General features: G+C 41.9%; 1 protein-coding gene across 2 annotated transcripts; it reads right to left on the reverse strand.

Moving 5' to 3' along the window:
- Positions 1 to 279: 279 nt before the first annotated feature.
- Positions 280 to 16,221, reverse strand: si:dkey-195m11.8 (fidgetin). Of its 2 annotated transcripts, XM_046383977.1 has the most exons (3): positions 16,061 to 16,221; positions 14,998 to 15,227; positions 280 to 5,395 (listed from the first exon to the last, which is right to left on the reverse strand). In XM_046383977.1, the coding sequence occupies exons 2-3, from the start codon at positions 15,020 to 15,022 to the stop codon at positions 4,230 to 4,232; spliced, it is 1,191 nt and encodes a 396-aa protein (XP_046239933.1). In that variant the 5' UTR covers positions 15,023 to 15,227; positions 16,061 to 16,221; the 3' UTR covers positions 280 to 4,229. The 2 variants fall into 2 exon arrangements, with proteins under 2 accessions (XP_046239933.1, XP_046239934.1); XM_046383978.1 differs by having other exon boundaries at positions 14,998 to 16,221.
- Between the last annotated feature and the right edge of the window lie 3,374 nt (positions 16,222 to 19,595).

Here is a 19,595-nt window from a genome sequence, read left to right on the forward strand (position 1 = left end):
AGGGCAAGAGCCTTTTGTGGAAAGAAAATACGTTTGTGAAAGTGGACTTAAACCCAGCTGAGAAATGACAAGAAGAAAAAAAAGAAGTAGAAGAGCAAAAGACAGAATCTTGACATTGAAAGACACAAACAGATCCTGGAAACCTGGAAGCCGTAAGTCTGTACATTCATGATTCATTAATTTGCTTATAATGTGTTCTCCTTAAATATATGCATATGTGTGTATATTTATTTCCATCTTTATAAGATTTTGTAAATACCTTTATATGGCTGTTGTCAGTGATACTATTATTTTCACAGCTATCTTCTATAATATGATACTTCTTAATAAGATCCTGTAGGTGTCACTGTCAGACTTGTTATTATGCAGCAGATGTTTATGTGAATTGAGGAAAGAATTGTTGTCAGACACATTTTAACAGGTATAAAATGTGAATTAAGAATTAATTATTTGTTAGACCCCAATGCTTAATGCTTACTTTTGATGCTTCCTTAATTTGATTCATATACATAGTCACAGTTTGAGCCTTACTTCTAAATAGCAGAAACTAGCTGACCTGTTTACTCAGAACCTGAACCTGGGTCTGAGATGGTGGTGAGCTGAGTGGACGAGAGCCAGACTGAGGGTTTAGCAAAATGTTTAAATGAGGATGGCTGGTTTCCACCCCTGCTGCCACTGCCAGGAATATGATTTGAGATTGTTTATGATGCAGGGACCTTTGGGGATTTGATGAAAATAACCAATATAATTGAAGGTAAGTTAGATAAAAGGGTTTTGCTGTCAAATAGTTTGATGTTGCAGCATGGTTAGATTCATTGTGGATGAAAGGACAAAAGGTTGAGACATCTGTCACACGCCGGTGCATGCCCTCCGCCCTCCAGACAATAAGGCTGTGGACAGGGGGTGGAGTCCGGTGGAAGAGGGTCAGGATCTTCTCCATTCTTCCAGTCCTCCTTATTCTATGCTCTCTTGAGCTTCCTTTGGGGTCTTCATATAACACAAATGGCCCTGTGGTTATTTAGCAGTTTTACATGCTGAGGAAGAAGTTTAACAAAATTACAGTTTACTAGAAGGAGAAATAAACATTTAGGTGTCCTTAATTTTATTGGTCCAGTATCTCAGTTTTTAGAAAGTTTAGTAGGAAGGACTTTGTAATGTGATCCAAATTATAGGGTAAAGGACTGTTTTACAGATTGGGAATTAACTTGGTTAACTTGGTTGAGTTCTTGCTCCATTTAAACCCAAATAAAATTGTAGTTCTTCATTTATTTTAGAAATTATATGCTTGCCTGTAGACAAATTGTACACTTTTGCGTGTTCAGCTGACTATATTGCAATACTGGCTGTGAAGAGTGAAGAAGCGTAGTTATTCTGGGCAGACATTCAGTTACTGTTACTCAAACATTTTTTAACCACACAAACAAAAAGACGAAGGCGGGTTTGGTGTGATATCTTCATTTCCATGACACAACAGCCTTTAGTGAGGTAGACTATAACAGGTCAAGAACTAGAAACACTGCTCCTGAAACTGGCATGTGAAATGACATGAAATAAATATTTCCATGTACAATGTCTTCAAAATGAGGTAGAAATGGTTACAGAGAATGTACAAGATACAAAAAAGTACAACTGAATTACACAGATAACACTGAAATGTCAGTTTCCATCTCTTGGACAAATTCAATTCCACTTACTTCAGTGAATTAGAGTATCAGCAAATACTGTTGTTTATTGCAATGTGAAGGTTAATGTAGAACACATTCTTCTTCTGTGGCATTGAAGAGCATTCAACTGTTGTAGCTAAGCGCTTAAATCCTTTTCAAATCTGAGGGTAAGAATACATTATCATTTGCTTAACACCTTTTCATTAATATGTAGTTTTGTGTCTACTTTTTTGAATGTGCATTTATTTCCAAGAGGCATTAAAATACTTTATAATCGTATTGAGTTTCAGACTGAATCTGAAGCTGTATTTCAGCCTGAATTTTTATTAGTAAAGGGGATCCACTCTTTGGGCTTGCTTTTAGGCAAGAGTTCAGTTTTGTTACCCCAAGAGGACTTAATTTAAAAGAAACAAACAGAATAGTATGACACAACATATGAAGGGATGGCATAGTGGAGCAACAAAGCTAAAACTCATTGACAAATAGTTGTAAAGTTGTAACGGTACATATTTTCCGACAGTGTACATACTTGTTTAATATTTAACTTCTTCCTTTTTCATGATGGCAGTTCATATTAGAGCTAAAGTCAAGCTGACTGAATGGTGACACTGTGTCAAGCGGTTTTAAAATACTGATATATGGGAATTGGACACATTAAGACATTTAATAAACCTACATATTATAGAGCAAAACGTGTATTTTGTGTACGTCTTGGTATGTCAGAAGTCATTTATCAGGAGTGCTTTGTTTTGACAGTTTGTCCACAAAACCGTTTCCCCACTAACTACACTAACACTTAACATGTCATTCATTTGTCCACCAAAACCTATAAGAGGATTACATCTATACATGAAGAAAATATGTTTCATATATCTAAAAACATCAAAGATGTACATTATGGCATGTATTGTCCTTTTAAAAAAAATATCTGAATTACATTCAACATTTCAGGCCTTGGTACACAAACCTCAAGTTTAATTTCCCAGAGCGAAGAAGCAGTGTGTGTGTGTGTGTGTGTGTGTGTGTGTGTGTGTGTGTGTTAGTATCAAAGGCCTTGTAAGTTAATCGTTTCCCTGAAGTGTTCAGAGTATGTGTTGCTCATAAAAGCCACGGCTCCGTTTTCATCTTTCTCCATAAAGCTCCCTACAAACACCCTAAGGTAATAACATACATTCTTATTTTATCATTCTGAGGTAACAATATTCTTCCTGAGTATTCAATAACATGACTATAAATCATCCTTTTGAGATGCAAAAGTAAAGAGAATGCATTAAAAAAAAAAAAAAAAACAGAGAAGGTAAATCCCAGCAGACGAGCAGGTAGATTTTCATAGAGAATGTAATGTTGAGGCACTCACTCAGAAACGCATATCCTCCACTGCAACCTGCATGCCTCAGTTTGGGCCGTGCATCCAACAGAAGTAACAAACAAGCTTAGAAACTGTTTGTTCTTAGTGAACTTTAGCAGTATGCAGACTTACACGTGCTTCTTTTTTGGGTAGTTTTGTAGATTTGTATATATTTGCAGATTACTTCACGAGATATTTTGAAAAAATAAGTAAGAGAAGGCATAAGCTGGATATTACATTAGTCACAGATTCTTTAGAAAATAGACCTGTTAGTTTTCACATCAGTAGAAATCTGCAAGTAAACGATGTGCTTTGAAGTTGCATATACTGTTATACTGTGAAATAAATTTTAAAATGAACAAAAATCCAAGATTATTTCCCCATTCTTTCTTTGCATCAGAGACAATTAAATGGGCAGTTTCATGTATGCTGTGTAATTTTTTGATAAGCAGCTCTGTATGTATAAAATGGGCAAAAACAAAAGTTCTTCAGCAATGAAAAAGGTTGAGAACAAGAAGCAGGACAGCAGGATAGAATAAGATAAAGTACGTGAAAAAAAAATGGGTTAAAGAAACTGAACATAACTGAGAATGAATAAAGGTTAGGGGAAAGCATGGGATGAGCAGGGAAACATTCATTTCTCATTTCTCAAGGCCAAGTGACAAACCAAACCTTGCAGTAAGCCTGTGTAAAGTAGCAGTGATTGTGCTGAAGTAATATGGCAATCTCACCATTTCAGTTATTGCTCTCCTTACTTTTTGGTCATTATTGATTTTTGTGGTGTGGTAGAACATATTGCAGTCAAAGGCCTTTTACACACATAACGGCCACAAATAATTACACCAACTTCTAAAACAGCAACGTTGCAGTAATGCCGTCACAGTAGCAGACAGGAAATAAATATCATCCTGAGAGAAACAGACACTCACACATTTAGACTGTCTTAATGCTGTCGCTGTAGAGAATGCCTTCACCTCACCCCTTAGACTTACCTCAACCTTACAGGGCAAAATGCACCTGTGAATCTTTGGAAAAACACGACTAATGAAAATGTTAAAGATGCACAAGAAATACCAGTCTTGTGCCTTCTTGTGTTCTCTAGTGAAATGAAATGTTTCATTGACAAATCCAAGTTAATTCCGCCACGTCTGTCTGGATTTTGAACCCTGGCTGGTTTCAAAAAGTGAGAGAATCGTCTCAAATGCCAATCAGGGTTGTCAGCGCCCTCCAGTTGGGTCCTCAGACCGTGTGTGAGATGCAGGTATCTTCATAGACATTCTTTGTTGCTGAGGAAAGTTGTGCTCCCCTGACACACTCTCTCCTGCTAGACCTGATGGTGGGCTGTAGTCTCTTGCGCCACCATAAGGGGGTGACATCAGGGGCTTTAAAGGTTTGAAAGCCTGTGGGTCTGAGGCTGAAGCACTCATATCGTAGCCGTTGCCATGCCCGTTGCCTTGACCTTTGCCATGACTGTTTCCATGGCCGTTGCCATACTTTCTGTAGCGTGACCCCTCTATTTCCGCTCCCTCCTGTCCTTCCTCTGCCATCTCAAAGGCCTTGCGTTTCAGTGGCACCCCTGCCTCAGAGCTCCCTCCAAGGCTGTGAGATGGGTAGCTGTAACTGCCCCCTACCATGGTTGGCCTAGGTGCCAGAGGAGTGGGGGCACTAATCCCAGAGGGCAAATAGGAGGCACTGGGGTGGCTGTATCCAGAGGGCAGGCTGGTTTGGGGGTAGCACCCAGGAGGGTAGTTGTAGACAGGAGTGCTGGCGCTGTAGCTGGGCACTAGAGTGGGTGCAGCCTGCAAAGAGTGTAGTGGGGCAGGTGGAAGTGCTGCACTGGGCTGAGGGCAGTATCCTGAAGACAGGTAGGTGCTGTTGTAGGCAGGAGGGTATTCCTGAGTTGATGGGGCACTGCAGGGACCAGCACCACTGTAGCCTGGCTCAGAGGCCAAGTTACTGCTCACAACCGTCACACTTCCTGTGGCTGGGATGCCCACAGATGCAGAGCCCACCTTGGCGCTGGTTAATGCCTCCAGCCCGGGGTAACACTCCATGCCCTGACCCAGAGCCCAGGGCTCAGATTCAGTTTTCAGAAAAGTTCCAGGCTCAGAGTAAGCACCTGTGGCAGGACGTTCATAGGACAGCTCCAAGCCCGAGTACTTCTCAGCGTAGCGTTTGAGCAGAGAAGAAGCTGTAAGGGCTGATATGTCATCACTGGCCCAAGGGTAACCCGCAGGGGCAAAGCTGCGGCGGGCTGCTGGAGAGTAGGGGTCGTGTTTGTGGGTAGATGGTGGTGAGGTGGTAGAGGTGACATCTAGGTGCTGCTCAGGCCACTGAGATAAGGGGGCGGTGTGCTCCGGAGACCAGTGCATCTTCAACAGACCTGACAGAAACAAGACCAAAGCACATCCGTTAGTTTGTCTTTAAATGATATATCAAATGTTTTAAATCAGTACATATCTGCAGCCTTTCATCTGGACCCTGTTTTGTCTGGACTGTCTTTAAAAACTCACAAGCAAGATAGAAGTCTGGTCTCATTCATATCTGCCCTCATAAGTAACTCGGCTAACTGACCCCTCTCCAGAAACATGTCAATGCTTAGCCCTCGGTCTTCTGCACAGTCTTGCGCATGCAGGGGACAACTGTCCTAATCTTCATGTGAAGCCGGCAACATAGCCCCCAGCCTGGTCTCCACGGCGATAAGCCTCTATCAGCCTGTGCACTGTTCTGTGCCTTTGCCTCTCTCACATTGGGGCCATTGTTGTCTCTCTGTGGTCTCTTAGTCCGCAAAGCCACCCCCACCGAGCGTGTGATCTAATTCGGCCCAAACCTCAGGGGTCTGCTGGACAGGGGGAATAGAAGTGTGTGTGTGTGTGTGTGTGTGTGTGTGTGTGTGTTGGGGGGGTGTAGAGAACAGAGTAGTTTTTCATCATACTACACAAGAGACTGGACCAGCACATCCATGAACACTATTACATGTGTATCAATTGATTGAACAGTTAAAGAAAAAAAGTCATGTGAGATTATTCATTTGCAAAAACAGGGTAAGCTGCTGGTTTAGTGGTTGTAGGCTTTCGCTTGGCTGTTGCAGGCCTTGTCTTTTTGAACAGGCATTAGGCTGACATTCCAGGCATTGCAGAGTATTATTAAACTGTCCTGACCCCAGGCCTGGGATGGAGAGTTTCCCCTCGAACAGCGCTGGGCAGTGTGATTATACTTTGAAAATGTCTTTTTTTTAGCATGTTAGTGATAAATTGACACCAAATGTGTCCAAATTCCAAATCCTTTGAGCATTTGGACATAATTTTGACATAATTAAGTCTTCTGACTTCAGGATGAAGAATACAACACAATCCTTCTGTTTGAACATTGTTATGCAGTTTTAGAGAAATGTTTTCCTCTTCATTATGACAGGTAACATCATGTGCCATAGATGGTTGTTTTACAGTTTTACAGTCCTGGACAACATGCTGTCATTGTTTTTTGGCTTTTTCTTTGATTTGGGATGAGGATGTCGCAACAAATGATTACTTTCCTCACTGGTTAATCTGCCAGTAGTTCACTGATTTATACTTTTGTTTTGTAGTGACATCTTCCTTCTTGTATTGTTTTGTCCAACCAGTCAGTGAAACCAAAAAATATTCAATTTACAATGACATATAATACAGAGAAACACAGCAAAATGAATTTACATTTCTACAATTACTTCAATTGTCTATTCACTGACTAAACAACTAACTGTTTCAGTTCAAGCCCTGATCCCTCAACATGTTCTACACATTGGGCCAAGCCTGTTTATGAAGGCTTGTTCTGGTGTGTGTGAAACAATAGTGGCAGTGGCAGGTGTTGAGATTTATTCATTATCTCTCTCTCTCTCTCTCTCTCTCTCTCACACACACACACACACACACACACACACACACACACACACACACACACACACACACACACACACACACTCCATCACATGTCTGTCTAAATGTGGATTATGCCAGGTCATGTCACATGTCCACCAGGACCACCAGATGGGCCTCAAATGGTCCACATGTTGATCCCTAAATTAAATGATCCTTCAGCCCAATAATCCTACTCATCCAGTGCAGGGATCGTAGCGCTCTCGACCGGCACAAGCTCCAATTTAGATGACAGACATCGCCTTTCTCATGGGAGTTCATGTACACTAATGTGCTGTATGTAAAATAGAATAAGGAAAATACTTAACCCTGACTACAGGGTGTTGATTCATTGTATTCCACAGTAAATCTACAGATCTTGACTCAGTCACCTGAGTGATCCCTTGCACAGCCCATTCAGGGATTTGAGGGTTTGTTTCAGGGTCTGTGAAGTGACTGTTACTAACATTTCTCGTTACAGAGTCAAAGTGTCCAGTCTTCATTCATGCTAATATCAGAGCCCCAAAAGTCCCTCTGAAATACATTCAAGAATAAGATAAATGGTCACAAGTAAGAAGTCATCATAGCTTCTGTTGTTATAAATTAGGATTTAAAGTCCACTGCAACTGCTACTAAGATACAAGTGGATGTGCTGTACTGAGGAGGCACCTTCACATATGTAGACAGCAAAAAGATTAAAGCAGCAGAAAGGTAAAGCAGCGCTTGACTGTCATCACTTAGGAGCAGTTTTCTCATGGTGAAAACATGTGAAATATTAAAAAAAAAAAGTTACCAAAGAATTAGGGGTCTCAGTGCAGGCTGCAGGCTACAGAGCTACTTGAACCTCCAAGATGATTCAGTTTTAATGTAAAGAAACTGTTGAATGAAATAATTATATAATGATATTATAGAAATGAGTGCTTGGCTACTGTATTTTCCTCCTTCTCAAAATTGAAGATATAAAGATAGAGGGTGTTGTATTTTAAACAGTTTGCAAAGCTTCTAGAGTCAGAGTTGTGATTTGTCATTTTGGGCAACATGTATAAAAGCAACATTTGAAATTGAGTAAACTGAGAACTGCTAACGACTGAGAATGAGTCTACAGCCACTGATGCAGTCACAGATTTTAGCTGAACAGAACATTAACTTACAGAACATTAACCTACAATGTGCCTGCCTACAGACAGAAACACAGAATCATCAGACTAGTACTCACTGGTCATGCTGATTGCAGGCATGGGCCAATCGTTTGCCGCTTTGCCTTCAATCCATTCCTCTCACCCTGTCTTCATCCGACCATCTGTATAATCTATCCAAGACATATTCAACCGCAGTAATGTACTAAGTCTGGAATCCTTATCAGGATTCAGTAGAGGAGTGTGGAAACTAAGCAAACTGAAGGAGATGATTGACTAGTGAACTGGAGGGTCTGGATGAGTTAAAGACCAGACTGAGAAAACCAGACTAATGATGGATTAGAGCACATGGGGCTTATGGGAGTGTCATTGCGCCTGGTGACAAACCTGACAGTCATGGACAAGAATTAAAGAAGCATCACCGCTGATGAGCTTATTCTTCATTACTACAGTAAGCCTATAAGTCTGGTGAAGGTTTTATTCCAAGACATCACAGTGAAGTAGATACAGAAGATTTACTCAAAATAAAGCACTAATCAGTAAAATTTCTGAGATGTCTCAAAAGTGGAAAACTATTTTGTTAATGTAACCCTGCTTTAACATCTTTGGTCTTTTTATCAGCTGATTAAGAGAGCAATATTTTGCATTTTGTTACCTTTTCATATTTCCCATGTCGGAGTTTCTTTTAAGTTTTCACATTTTGAACACAGTAAGATAGTCTTAGCTCATATTTTACAAAGAATGTTCCTTAATAGGATTGCATTAAATAGAACACTGCCATGTTTACCTATTTTCCACAAAATGTAAATTCCTGCGACAGATTAAAACCTCTTAGTGCTCTTGAGTGGTGCAGCTTCGGACATCTGTGTTATAGCGAGGATATTATGGGGCATGGTTTGAGGTATTAAGAGGGATGAGTGAGGGAGCCCCTAACCCTAATCTAGCACCTCATGTTGGCTTGAGGCTTGGAAACACCCCTCCTGTCTTAGATGAGAACTACTACTTGGTGCTATGACAGCTTTCCTTCATCATTGTGATTATCATGGTGTCGACTGGCATCAGTGTTTCCTCTCTGTCATTCAGCAGTTCAGTTACTGGACACATGAAGTGTATGTAAAGCTCTCAGGGATGAGAAAATCAGGAGCAGGAAGGATGATTAGACCTCTCAGTTTATGTTAGCAGTTGGACACAAAAAAACATGTTATGTATGCCAAACAACTACCACAGCTGTGGGGTCCAGCTTCACTCCCTTTGTTTCTCCAGCCTCTTTCTTTTAGAAGCGTTTAGGACTTTGTATACCCATGTTTGTTCACTCAGCCTGGTCAGACTTGATATTAACATGTGTCCTGAATGATCGAATCACAAGTCAACAGCTTTCATTTGCGCTGAGGATGCATTTGAGACCTGATCACTCAGACCACATTCAGAAGTGGTCTGGGTCACATATAGCCACATTTTGTTAGCAGTGTGTACAGAAATGTGTCCTGAGCCACACGGACGGACCACCTGCTCAACTGATGCCATATGTGAGTCAACAAGAAGCCACAACAACAGCGCATGCTGGTAGTCTGACTTCCATTTGGTTCACTGTAATTCAAATTATAAGTCTGGGATGTATTACCTGCTCAGGTAAGCAGCAGATGTTTGTGAACGCACTGTCTGTTTGGTCTGGCTGATTTCACCACTGAACTCGTAACAGCAATATCCCAAGAGCAAGACTCCCTGACAAATCACACAATTTGAGGGTTGTTAAATCAGGAGAAATTAAAATCTTTGGCTATGGCAAATTCTTAATCACTTGTGCTCTCATGTACATTCAGCATTAAATGCAATACATTTCTTTCCTTGTAAAAAAATTAATTTTGTTACCACACCAGCCTGTCTGCGTCTAAAGTTCACAACTGTTTGAACACACTGTTTCGACCGATTTCACCAGCAAATTTATGAAAGAAGACAACATTTTAGTCACATTAAACATGTCAAATTTGACAAATATGGTAAACATTAATATATAATATAAACTACTTGTTGCCTGTGGAGAAAGTTGCCAGACCTTAAAAAATCATTCCATTTTGTGAGTTGCTGAGTTAGGAGAATTTGTCTTGAACTTGAATTCTAATTATTTGGGCTTTCTTGGAAATCCCTCGTACATTAAGTTATTTCTTTCTTTGTGTAAAAACATTGTGTTCATTTGTCCAAGTGATGTATGTGTTTATTTGCATAAAGATCAGGGAAGTGAGATTCAATCACAAGTGATTGCTCAAGACGCATGTAGAGACGCATTGTAAAGCCAAGTATAAGCTGTCCACTTGTGTTTGGATCACCCAGGACGAGGTGCAATACAAGATCTGCACAGACTCAGTATGAGCTCATGTTCATCTATTCATGGGTGCCCCAGGATTTTTCCAGGCAGTTTGTGCATAGATTAGTTGTAGAACTGGAGATCTCAGGTATTGTTGTAAGTAGTTAATATTAACTATTTTATCCATTTTTATACTTAAAATCAATTCTTGTACTTGTGTGTGTATGTGTATGTTTACGGCTTAAACTGCAAAGTAAAGTTTTAAAAGTTTTATCAGACTATGCAGCCGTAAAGTGTTTGCAGTTTCACCAGTGACGTGGAAACAATAATAAAACAGTAATAAAACTTCCACAGTAATCTCCCCTGTTTCCCTCTGTACGGTGCATCCCAGAGTCCTCAGCAGTGACATTTTTATCTCATTGAGGTGAATGATAATGATGCATTTGATACTGCAGGCCTGAACCTGGTGTAATTATTAGTGTCCACGCCGATAACTCAGACACTTGAACTATGGCTCAGGTGAGGTGAGGTGAGTCTGATGCAGACATACAAATCACTCTCAAATATCTGTTCAGTACCCAAATGTTATTAATTTAAAGAGGAAACTTTTGTCTACAGTAATAGTTCTGAATGATAATCTGAGCAGCCACCTCTTTTGTCTACCAGAGACTTGCAACAGGTACTGTAAATTATGTTATAAGAGAGGCTTGAATAGGAACCTTTGCTAGAATGAATTTCAAAGAAAATACTTACATCCCAAGCAGACCAATCCTGCACACTCTACACGTACAGCTAGTGTGTTACTATTCACACATGTATCCAGAACTTTTCTATCTCAAACCTTTCTACACATGCCAGTGCTGGAAAAGATGGGGCAAGGGGCAGTCCAGCAGATGGAGGTAATGCAACACTTGTGTATGCAAACAGTCATAAAACTCAGCAGAAGATAAAGAACAAGATGAGGCAAGGCCAGATTTGGATCTACGTTTTCAGGGGCCTGGCGGAACGAGGAGCTGTTTAATCTTGTGCCAGCATCTTTGTAATATATTTAATATTCAACATTTTTCATGATCTACTACTCACAGAAACATGCATTTGATATATTAACACTGCTATTGAATGCTAAGCTAGACAGAAGTAGAGACTAATTTAAATTATGTAATCCGTGGAGCTGTGTAATTGGTTCGCTCGTCCTACATGAAAACATCTTTTGTCAGGCAGATTTAACCCTTCACTTGGTCTTGAGGTGGGAAATTGGCAGTACAAATTTCCCTGAACCCATTTACACAGTACTCCCATCGTGGAATATTCCCTAACATTTTAGTGATGGACTTAAAGGGGGCTTTCACTTTTTAAGCATGAATCTGTCTCCAGTGTGCATGAACATGTAATTAATTGTCCAAGCAAAAGCAAGTAAGTCTCCTTTAATCTGCCCCGAGCAGGAAGTAAAGTTAAATTAATTACTCCCGTCTCTTGTCTTCTCTCCTCATCAAGGCTATACAAGGTTAGCCTCAAGGTACAGCAAACAGAAAAATATGCAATGTGTGCGCACAAGGGTGTAAATCATGGAGGTGGGTGCATGTAAACAGCTGCCTCATACATCCAGTAAAGTGATGGACTGAGAGAAACCCTCTCAGCTCTCTGTTGAGCTGTCAGCAACCCCCACCAAAAATAGTTTCAGTGCTTTGTAGCCATTATTTCTTAATGAGGGTTATGGGTTCTGTAGCAAACTTGGGACATTCACCAAATTATCCTCTGTCTAGGAAACACAATTACTGCAAGTCATGGATGTTTTCTCAGTGGAGGCTAGTTTGACCTGTGGTCCACTGCATGGTCAGTATGAGTAATTAGGGGTTGATTAGATGAAAGTGTGCGTGGGGGAAGGGACTTGACTGGAATGGGATTTGGGGGTTGTGGAGCATCAGAGGTGGCTGGTTGGCCGGCTGGTTTGTTAGATCGGGAGTGGAAACAGAAGTCAGCCTTCTGGAGCTGAAAGGTCCTCTGTTAATGCTTTTACTTCACTCACAATAAGCAAAGACTTACATTTCCTGAGGATGGGCAGACACAAACCAAGATGCGCCCACACGCACACAGGCTCGAGCTCTCCCGCTGCATTATGCTTTTAGCGCAGTGTTTAGCTTCAGCTGGCCAACAGGCAGAGGAGCTTTTGGTCATCCATCGGATGAGTCAGGCTGCTGGAATGCCAGGAATCTAACCTGAGATCTATTTACAAAGCACATATCCTCTCCATACGCTCAACACACACTGTCCACTCCCAGACTGCAGGAAGGGAGCAAGCAGAGAGAGGACATGCTTGCTTACAGTGCTGATAAATGACCCTATCAGCTGTTTGTACATTATTGGGTGATTTGTATTAGTTAGAGTTAATTCACACCGCTGCTTGTACAATCAATACAGAACACATCAGAGGAGCAGTGGCACATGAATATACATGGAGCTTGTCGGGATTCCTGTGACAGGGGACAGTGGACAGCACAGCAACACACACATTTTCCAGCTATCTCTGTTGTCCTTGCTTCCAGAGTAAATGAGGGTTAGATTGTTACGTAAGCTCTGACCATAGTCTATAACGCTGAGCATGAAGCCAGTGTGAAGGAGGGTCTAGTGAGCACAGAACCCTCCCTCTCCCTCTTCTTTCCCCTTCCCCCTTTTTTCTCCAGGCGTGCACAGTCCACCAGGCTACACTGCTGTCAGCCAATCAACTACAGTACCATATGTGACTCAAGTTTTACACATCTCTAACCTACAAGTCATTTGCAACTATGACAATTTCATTCAGAATATGGCCTTTCCCTCTAGAGCAGATCAGTCTCACAGATTCATCTCCGAGAACTGCTAAGAAGCTAGTTTTCTCTGAATAATTTTGATCATTCTTTTCCTCTCATTTTGATTTATATTTTTTTTATACATATGGATTTTGCCCCCAAACTCTTCCTTCCTGGAGCCTCCTTCCTTCCCTCTGTGCTGTAGCAGAGACAGGACCGTGTGTCCGAGCCTGTGTGGTCAGTTGTCCCCTTCCCCCACTCCTTTAGCTCACACACACACATGTGGCAGAGGCTGGTCTGGCCTCTCTGCTTATTGTGTCCACTCATATATCAGGCTGCAGCTGACCAGTCCCTCCTGGCGTCCTCTCCATCTGCCCTTCACTTGGCTCTTTCTCTGTCTCTCTGACATTTCACCACCACCATTACAAGTAGCAGCACAGATCTCCACTCTAAAGTGTGCTACAATTTGCTTAACAAGCTTTCATGATTACTACGTTGTACATGTGTGTGTGATGTTTATTTGTCCCTCTTTGCTGGACTAATGAGCAGCTGGTGACACCAGCTTACTAACGATCTGGCTTTCATTCACAGAGCCACTTCACCCTGGTAACTGACAACTAAAAATGGCTGAAACTGGTCATTACTTTCTTGATGTCACACTATGAGGGGCCCATAATGAGGTGCGGGTGATTGTGGCTGTATGTTTATTTGTTTGTGCATACGTACAGATTGACAAAAAAAATGTGTGCGCCTGTGAGATTTGATTGAAACAGTTGTGGCTGTAAAAATAAATGGCAGCCCAAGGTTGTGTGCAGGTGAAGTTTCTGTGGGGAGAAATTTGCCGTGACACCGTGATTCTTTTTGAAGGAGGAATTTGACATTCGAACGTTAACGAAAACGTCTGCCTGCTCAGAAATGTCCCCTTTTCTCTGTTATTTTCCACTGTTTGTCTCTGGATATTTGTGGAGCTCTTTAGAATGCACAAAAAACCTAGAAGTAAATCCCTGTTGCATTATTCCAATCAGGTTAGCGTTGTAATCCTGTTAAAGCTTGGCCTTAATCAATAGCCCAGTCAGTCAATATAAGCATATTCATCAGCCTGGATAGCAACCTCTCATGATTAGCACACATGCAAGTCAGGACTATGTGGTGATGTGTTGCAGAGATTTATGTGATTTAATCTCCTTTTGCATACTAATACATAAACATAGAAAACATCTACTCTGACCACACTGAAAAATCACACTGTGTTTTTGTGAATCGTGCAGAGGAAGTGGTGTTTCAACACAAAACACCTTCATCATAATCCGATACACTTTTACATGAGTTGTTTTCTCCCTGAAATAAAGATGCAGTAAGATTGCCCCCAAACTTTCAGCATACTATGGTGCTGTCGTTGTTTACAAAGTACATTAAAAAAAAGTAAAATATTTTCCCACCTCTGAATACAATTTACGGCTCCACTGTATGTCTGTGCTGCTCCTTAGACAAACCAGACCCCGGTACTTTAGCTGCTGTTTGTTTAAACAAATTGTTGCCTGACTATATTCACATGGAGGGGCTGAAAAAAACGGCAACTGAACACTTTCTGTGAAATTCCTCAATGCAAAGCCTGGAGACTCAGCTGTTAAAGCCATTAGCATATCTCCCTTCTCAAAATGACTTCTCAGAGACCCCCCCCACCCCAGCCCCTTGCTTCCCTTTACTGAGCCACAGGAGATGAGTCCTGGAGAAATGCGGTTGCACAGAAAAACAGTCTCAAACCAAGCTAGGTCCCACTGTTCTTATGTAACACGTTCATACATGACCACACAGCTTGTTAACTCAAGTATAGGCAGTGTACACACATGTTAAACATGAAGACTTACTGTATGGGGTGACTGGACTGAGCATTCTGCAGCCCTAGACCCAGATGAAGAGGAGAGGACCGGGTCCACTTGGTGTTAGTGAGGGCCCAGCTGCATGCTGCGGGCCCTCCCCGGGCTACTGCTTGTCCTGCTGCTGGTGCTTGTGTGGCTGCTGGCTGGGCTAGTGACGGGCTCCTTGCACCCCTCCATAGTTCATTTCACAGTTCAACACCGCTCCGACACGCTGCCACCTGAAGAGCACCCACATGCCAGTGTCAGAGCCAAGAGACACAGTGAATATAACCAGAAATTGGTAAGATAAGATAACATCATCTTTATTGACATTGCACATGTACACGTATAGAGGACACACACATGTGGTACATGTATAAAGTACAAATAGTTAAAAATGCCCTCGCTTGTTTGCATTTATTACATGGTTAATTGAATATTCCTGTTAAAACGAGTATTGTGAAGATGGTTGGGAAGTACTTGAAGAAAATAAGTGATATTGACAGGTGAAGTTTCTTATGCTCAATTTTTTCTGTCTGTTTAGATGTGCGCACACACACATGCACGTGTGTGAGCAACCGATCAAGAAACAATCTGAATACTAAATGTCCAGCCATGGAGGGGGCTTTTACACCCTGACCACAAAACCACATGGCCAGCCAAGACAAGTTTCTGACTCTTTGAAGCCACCCATTTTACAACACAAACACCAGAGACCATAACAGCAAAGGGAACTTTGTACTCTGTGCAGATCCTGTCTAACATGGAATACATAAGGGCAAAAATGAGTGCAGAACAGGAGAATCCTTTGGACATATAACAGCCAACCTGGGTTGACATGTAGAAGACAAATGAATCAGAACGGCATACGTATGTATAAAGAAACGAAACCATAGCGTGTACAACTGAGGAAGCATATGAATAGCACATTAAAAGAGGACATTTCATACACTGGGAGAGAACAGAGAGCCCTGGAAATGACAGGAATGTGCAAGACACTGCAGAAACATTGTCATTACTGATGAAAGGAGACAAACAATTTTTCAGCAAATGAGTGAAATGGTTTACTGACCTGATCATGCCTGGGGTTTGTTCACCGAGTGCTTCAATTTAGAAAGTAATCCACTATCCCCCCCCCAAAAAAAGTACAACAGAGGAGCCGACGTGAATGTGTATGTGTGACTGTGTGTGTGTGTGTGTACTCTCTTCCAGGACTCTATCTCTCTCTCTCTCTCTCTCCTACACTCCCTCGCTTGCCCTCAAGCCCCCCCCCCCCCCTTGCCTAGTGACAACAGAGCAGCACATACATCCCCTCCCCCAACCACGCCACCCCTCCCCCTCCAGCTCCCTCTCTTTTGTTAAAACTATTTCAGCAGGAAGGGAGAGAGAGGGAAAAAGTGACCAATCATGCCGTGTCTAAAGAGAGCCTGTTTGCCCCTGCTGTGTGTGTGTTTGTGTGTTCATGAATTTCTGCGCTCCTGTGTATGAGCTTGCATGTGGGTATGCATGTTTTGTTTTTTTTATTTATTATTGTAAACATTCAGTGTGATGAATGAGCTCGTGGGACACACACTACTAAAAAATAGTGAATTTTCTCCTTCACTGATCACATGAGAAGTTCAGTTATTGTCAATGACTTCTATTGATCTGGTACATTGATCCTAGTATTGTTGGGAGGGTGGGGTTGAACCAACCATGTCAATATTACCTAATTCCTGTGGATCCCCCCCCCCCACACACACACACACACTCACTCTGGCCTGCACACATGCATGGACAGCAGAAAATGACCTCCACATTGGCCTCAAACCTTTACTAAGAAGTGGGTTAATTTCTTCACATGTAATTTATCAATAACTGATATTATAATATCCACTTGGATACAGTTCTTCTTCCAGGGGTGCACTGAACTATTTCTTTCTGCACCCAATTTTGTAACCCCATTCCCTCAAACATAGAAACACAGCTGTGGTTCTGCATTTAGAGTTATGGAGTAGGAGGGACAAGCTGGTCCACTCCTCATGTTACTCTGCTGTAAACACTCAAGGCCCAGCAGGACACACTCCTTTTGCTTTCACTGCTCTCAAAGCCAGGCCCTGTCTCACACACACACACACACACACACAGAAGCACATGTTTGACATGTGTGAGTCGTGTTTCAGGAGGAAACTGCTCACAGCACAAACTGTAACTTTCCTTTGTGAGAAAAAAACACTTGTGAGTTAAATTGGTGCCAATCATAGCAGCGGTGGAGGTGGAGGCTCGTTACAAGACCTATCATCAATTGACACTGTGGAGTAATGGCTAGTGCAACGCTCAGCTCTTTCACCCTTACCTGCTTTGCTGACAAACACTGAAAAAAAAAAAAAAAGCCACGCTGTTATTTTGCAGGCAAGGAAACAATACGTCTAAACAATCCCAAATGTGCTGCAGGGGCTGTTCTTTTCATCATAGATAAGGTTGGCTGTTTGATACATTCTCACTGTGCAGTCGAAGCCCCCAGATGTGGTCTCTTGTTGTGTCAGGAACACATCCTCATGTAGACAGGCGGCCATAAGCAGGTCACTGGGACAAGCGGAGGGACAAAGGGCAGAGCGTGTGCTAATGACAGCCGAGCAGAAAGGTGCGGCTGACCGCAGGTTGGAGAACAAGTTTACCGGCAGAGACAGAAGAGAGAAACTACTGAAACAGATATAACACAAATGCACACAGGAAGACAGATTTACACACACACACACACAAAGGCTATACTGGAAATTGGACATGGTAACTCTAACCCTGAGTCCCTTCGGCCCTGTGGGTGGGATGGGTCACATGATAGCACCCCAGAGAAGCTCAGCTGTTTGCCACTCTAATTCTGTCTCAAACAGCTGAGTACTGGCCTGCTGCTCCACTGAACTGTCCCAGTAATGATAATAGTGTGTGTGTGTGTGTATTTTCTGTAGTCGTGGGGACAAAAATCTGTCCCATTGTGAGGGCCTTTCTTTCTTATGGGGACAAAATGCAAGTCCCACAACGTAAAACATTAAATATTAGAGTGAAGACTTGCTTTAAGGTCAGGCTGAGGTTAGAGTTTGGTTAAGGTAAGGATTAGGATTAGTTTATTTTTGTGGTCAGGTGGTGATTAAGCCTCCAGGAAATGTATGTAAGTCCATGTAATGTCCCCAAAAGTGATGGAACACGACTGTGTGTGTGTGTGTCTACTTGTGTATAGGAAGATGGATTTTGGGTTAATGATGAAATTGAGTCCATAAATTCAACAGCCAGAACGCAGTTGTAGCCACAGGGTGAAATAGGTGGAGAACAGCCTCAAATGAGGGAGAAAGCAAGGGCAAAACAGGAACAGGAAATCTTTGGAAAAAGAACAGGAAATGTGTGCATTGTCTCCCACAGGCAATGTCAGTGTCAGCACTGGGCTTTTGTTTAATATATGATTCTGGAGATATTTAATATTTTTCTTACTGTCAACAATTACCAGGAAAAGGCCTAAGCTAGAGTCGATCCAGCTAGCTTGTGTTGCCTGTGTAGCCGAACCCCGATGAAGCACATTCCTCTTCGCCACAGAGCTTCATTGTTGTCCATAAAACTAGTGAAAACACATTAGTGAACTACAACATTGCACTGTGTGACACTGTCCTTTATCAGGATCAACATGGGCACTATTAATGTGCCGCCCTGCTGCTATAAATACTCACATGAGCACCAACTGTGTATGAATCCGCGGTTAAAAATAGTCCCCGACAAATGTGTTTTGTAACATTTTTACAGCACTCTGCTGCTGCTGGGAATTGCAGAGGCTTAGTTGAAAAATAATAGTATAAGTATGTAAGCACAAGCTGATTTTTAGAATATTTCCATCCTTGGGTAAGTGAAAATGGGCTTGGGTTCCACGGAGAAGAAAAGTTTGAGAGAAAATAATTTGAGAAATAATGCACTGAAAGATAACGCACTGAAATTTATTCAGCACTTTTACAACCAGAAACTGAGCACAAGCACAGAAGGTTATACAATCATTATGCTATTAACATTAGTAATGCTGGTGTTTTTCTTTACTCTTTATTGTCATTGTGTCACAATGATATTAGCAATAAGCCACATCCTTATGAAAATCAATAAAGTCGGAGCAGCAATGCGCACTGGTTCACACACCAGCACGTGTGAATGCACACACTAACACACTGTGTGTCCTTTCTTCTCATCCGCTCAAGCTCACAATGTCAGCTAGCCTGCCTCACCTTTACAAAACCGCATGTCTCTGCAAGGTTAAGTTGCACTGCTGTCCCATTGATTTCCGATTGCCACACAACAGCAGAGACAGTAAGTGTCCGACAGAAGCCTTAACTGTTAACTGCCGTTTTCTTTAGACGTACCGCGTAGAGTTTTTACTTGGTTATGAAACAGTCCCAGTTTAACACTCATGCCTGTGTATGACCTCCATGAGCAAACGGTTTAGGCCTAAGTCATGAAATCAAAACTATTTCGTATAGCAGTGGAGTGCTGACGATGAACTGAGATGCCTCACAGCCTGAGGAACGAAGCTGCTGGCAGTATGACAGCAGATACTTTGGTGTTGCTAGACGGTGGTAAAACAACCAGCTTATAACGTA

This window comes from Scatophagus argus, chromosome 3, assembly GCF_020382885.2.
Source record: "Scatophagus argus isolate fScaArg1 chromosome 3, fScaArg1.pri, whole genome shotgun sequence".
In the NCBI taxonomy this organism is placed as follows: domain Eukaryota; kingdom Metazoa; phylum Chordata; class Actinopteri; family Scatophagidae; genus Scatophagus; species Scatophagus argus.